The sequence below is a fragment of the Microtus pennsylvanicus genome, chromosome 10 (assembly GCF_037038515.1).
Source record: "Microtus pennsylvanicus isolate mMicPen1 chromosome 10, mMicPen1.hap1, whole genome shotgun sequence".
Classification (NCBI taxonomy): domain Eukaryota; kingdom Metazoa; phylum Chordata; class Mammalia; order Rodentia; family Cricetidae; genus Microtus; species Microtus pennsylvanicus.
The window spans coordinates 92,622,061-92,626,807 of record NC_134588.1 but is presented as its reverse complement, the minus strand read 5'-3'; the positions used below and the strand labels follow the sequence as shown (position 1 = coordinate 92,626,807).

At 39.2% G+C, this 4,747-nt stretch overlaps 1 protein-coding gene across 1 annotated transcript; it reads left to right on the top strand.

Moving 5' to 3' along the window:
• The first annotated feature begins 3,185 nt into the window (after positions 1–3,185).
• Positions 3,186–4,241, top strand: Apcs (amyloid P component, serum). Its single transcript, XM_075987556.1, has 2 exons — positions 3,186–3,386; positions 3,484–4,241. Exons 1-2 carry the CDS (start codon positions 3,314–3,316, stop codon positions 4,098–4,100), a joined length of 690 nt encoding a protein of 229 aa, XP_075843671.1. The 5' UTR covers positions 3,186–3,313; the 3' UTR covers positions 4,101–4,241.
• Positions 4,242–4,747: the final 506 nt, after the last annotated feature.

Genomic DNA, 4,747 nt, shown 5'->3' with positions numbered 1-4,747 from the left:
AGATTCCATTCTACACTGATATCTGAACCCTTATATATATATATATATATATATATATATATATATATATATATACATACATATATATATATACATACATATATATATGTATATATATATGTATGTATATATATATATGTATATGTGTATATATATTAGAGACAGGGTTTCTCCATAGCTTTTTTGGTTCCTGTCCTGGAACTAGCTCTTGTAGACCAGGCTGGCCTCGAACTCACAGAGATCCGCCTGCCTCTGCCTCCTGAGTGCTGGGATTAAAGGCGTGCGCCACCACCGCCTGGCCCGAACCCTTTTTTATAACAGAATGGTAATTCCTTAATTTATTATGAAGACTATAAGCAACTGGTTAACCTATTCTTCGAATTTTATGATATTCACTAATTAATACCTCAACCCGGAATTACATATTCCCTGGGTTCATAGTAAAGTTGACCTTCAGCTTTTATTTATAGAATTACCTAGATATTTTATTCAATTATATTATACCATGTGTTGCTACTAAACTCTACGTCAAAAAAAATCTTAACCTGGAACTGTGGCAATGGTTCAGTAGATATAGTAACTACTGCTTAAGCATAAGAACCTGAGTTCATGTCCCCAACACTCACATAAAAGTTAGGCATGGCATCACACTTCAGTGATGATCAGAGCTGGATGTATGATATGAAGAGGGTTTTCTGCTCAGCCAACTAGGCCAAATGAGGAAGCTCTAGATCCACGGAGTGAGTTTGTATCAAAAATTAAGGCAGAGGCCAAAGAGAAAGCCATGCAATCATGACTTCTGACACCCACATATCTGCACACACAGTCTTTGATCTTAACCTTATTGTGGTGGCTTAAATCAGAATGGTCCCAATAGGCTTGTGTATCTGAATACTTGGTCCCCAGTTGGTAGAACTGTTTGAGAAGGATTAGGAAGCGTGGCCTTGATAGAGGAGGTTTGTCCCTGGAGGTGGGCTTTGAGGTCTCAAAAGACTCATATTATTCCCAGCCTTCTATTATCTGTCTGTCTTATGGCTGTGCCTCAGTATATCGGCTGCCAGCTACTGTTGCAGGGCAAGTCATGCCTGCCTACATGATGCCATCCCCCACCATGATGGTCATGGACTCTAACCCTCTGTAACTATGCACCCTACTTAAAGTCTTTTATTAGTTGATGTTGACTGAGGTTTCTGTCCTGCCCAGTTCCCGCAGTTGTTTAGTCCCAAAAAAATCATGCAGATGCCTACATTAATTATAAGCTGATTGGCCTAGTATCTTAGGCTTCTTATTAACTCTTATAACTTATATTAGCCCATAATTTTTGTCTGTGTTAGCCATGTGGCTTGGTACCTTTTTCCACAAGACAGTCACATCTTTCTTGCTCTATGTCTGGGTCACAATTGCAGACTGAAACTTCCTTCTTCCCAGAATTCTCATTGCCCTGCCTCTACTTCCTGCCTGGTATCTCCACCTATACTTCCTGCCTGGCTACTGGCCAATCAGCATTTTATTAAAAATAAGACAAGTGACAGGATCAAAGACCATTGCCCCACAGCTTAATTTCCTTGGCCATGGTCATTTCTTATCACAGTAATAGAAAAATAACTAAGATATTTTTGATGAATCAAAAAAGTTAAAATAAGAGAAGACTTATACAGGAGATCACTTTTGAGATTAATCTTTTAATAAATAAAGAGAAAAAGGAAAAGGAGAATTTTAAGAAAATGAATAGAAGTAACAAAATCATAAAAGCTAGTTATAAGTTAAGAGCAACAATTAGAGGTGTTTGATTGGAGAATAGGGTTTGATTAGGAGATCATAGGCAGGTTAGGGTGTTGCTGGAGATGGTGCTGGCTTCCAAGTGGAAAGATCAGGATTTAACCCAGGAGATACTGGGCTGTGTAACTCCAACTCCAGTACTCCCCCATACTGCACAAGTAGGATAAGACTTCACAACTTGATATTAAACTTAGATCACAAAAAAAAAGTGGATAATAGCTGTTGCCCAGATGAGGATTTGAAGAATAATGAGAAAAGAATTGGGGAAAGTGAATTATCCATGGTAGTTATTGTGCCATTGAAAAGGCAAATTAACCTGAGGTGAGCTGAGAGGGAAAAGGGTAAATAATAAGAGGCTAGACAAAAAGACTGAGAATAAAGATTCTGTAGTCTTTAGAGATGAGAAAGAAAATCAAGCAAGCAGGAAGGAAAAAAATTAAGCTTGATATCTTAGAAGCCGAGGCAGGTTTGAGTGGTGACTAATAATGACTCACTTTTAAAATAACAGCAGAGAAAATAGGATGAAGGTCGTTGGTACCATAAAGGAGTTACCTGCCCCCCAACTAATCTGCACACCTAGTGCTGTGCCTGGGAATAAGTGCACAAATGTAAGTGTGATATACTGATGGGGTAGTCACCAAAAATATACCTTTAACGTCTAAGGGCTCCAAGGGAAGGGTGCAAAACAGGAAGACACTGACATTTCAGCGTGTGTGTGTGTGTGTGTGTGTGTGTGTGTGTGTGTGTGTGTGTGTGTGACCGAGATCAGTTAGTTGTGATGAGAAACGGGAAACAGGGTAAAAAAGCAGCATGGGTCCTAAAATAAAATAAGGAAAGGTTGAGTGACAGTAGTAGAAAATTATTAAGCTTCAGGGCAAACAGAAAGTTTGTGTTTCACAACCATCTCTATCCTCTTAGTAATGCCTGGGTACCTTCCTCAATATTTAATTAATCAAATGTAAAGAGACAAATAGACTTTTTAGAGTTTACCAGAAAATAGAGCCCTAGAACATCCAACACAGAAGGTTAAGAGAACACAGAACCCTATAATGTCCTACTTTCCATAACTTGAATAGGTATGCAATTGCCCTATTCCCATATCCCCTTCTAGCAAAGCACAGGGTCATGAGATGGAGACCCAGCTGCAAAATAAAGTAAGGCCTTCCTCATGTGGCCAACCTGGCCCCTTGTTCCATCTGTAGGACCTTGTGGCTCTGCAACTCCCTTCTTCCCAGAAGTGAAATCTAGGTCCCAGGGGTTAGAGCTTTAGCAGAGACCTGTGTCTAATGAATAACATTCATTGATTTCCTAGCCCGGGAAATCAGCAATTCCTTTTCAAACAATAACTCTGATTATTGACAGAAGAGGAAATCTGGGAAGTCTGTCACATGGCATTGCTGCTCTCCACCCCTCAATGTCATCAAAGGTACACACAAAACCTGAATGCTTGGAGTCTTAAGAGTGTAGTGGACAGCCACCCTTCTATCTCCTACGAAAGTAACTGCTGCTATTTTCGTAGTTCTGGGCTGAGAGCATGGATAAGCTGATTCTGCTGCTTGGGGTGTCCGTCCTCGCCAGTCTTCTGTCAGAAGCCTTTGTTCAGACAGGTAAGGAGTTTACTACAGTCAGGGAGAGAAGTCGATTCTGAGCTATTGTTTTTCTGAATTTGTTGAAAACAATTATTTGTCGTATTTTATCTCACAGACCTCACAGGAAAAGTATTTGTGTTCCCCAGAGAGTCTGACAGCAACTATGTGAAGTTGATCCCACGTCTAGAGAAACCTCTGGAGAATTTTACACTGTGTTTTCGAGCCTATAGTGACCTTTCCCGCCATCACAGTCTTTTCTCCTACAGTACCAAGGGCAGAGACAATGAACTACTAGTTTATAAGACAAAAGTTGGAGAATACCAACTGTTTATTGGACATTCAAAAGTCACAGTCCATGGTCTGGAAGAACTCGCTTCCCCATCGCATTTCTGTACCAGTTGGGAGTCCTCTTCTGGCATTGCTGAATTTTGGGTCAATGGGAAACCTTGGGTGAAAAGGGGTCTGCAGCAGGGGTATGTTATAAAAGCCCAACCCATTATTGTCCTAGGACAGGAACAGGATACCTATGGAGGAGGGTTTGATAAGTCCCAGTCCTTTGTAGGAGAAATTGGAGATTTGAACATGTGGGACTCTGTGCTGACACCACAAGACATTAAACTTATGTACCATGGTTCCACCCTTGCTCCTAATATTCTGGATTGGAAAAATCTGACCTATGATATAAATGGCTATGTAGTCATCAAGCCCTGTGTGTGGCTTGATTACCATTAAGTTCTTACAATAAAACCTCATAAAAATGAAATGATCAATGTCCAAGAGGTCAAGTCAGCACAACTTGACACTCAATTCTTTTTTCCTCTTTGTGAACCTCCTGTCTATTTAGCAGTTTAATAAAAATATTGTCTAATTCTGCCTGCCTTTGTTGACTGTTTGACATAATCTCAAATGCTTTTGTTCTGATCTACTCTTCTTGGTAATTGGTATTTCAATATCTAGAAAAATCAAGCTGTAAAGAAGGGGAATGGAAAATTAACAATGAGGAAAATGGCAACACTTACTAGCTACTGATAATCAACTTAATAATAACTCAAAATATGTGTAAAATTACAGTAGAAATCCTTCCAATTGTTTTTCCAAGTACAAGTCAATTAAAAAGTCTGATGTTGCTCAAGGGACAGAACTATAATGAGATAGGTAACCAACAGTTGAGGACTTGACAGCAAATAATGAGTCAGGAAAGCTAGAATAGGAAGGAAAACTACAAATGTAAAAGAAACTGATCATTTTGTATATAGAAAAACATGATTGATGTCTCAAAAATCCCAGTAGTAATGTAGAGCACCTGACTTTTGTAATACCACCTAGATGCCATCAAGAACATACTGTATATTTTCTGAACATGTAATAAATATTGCTAA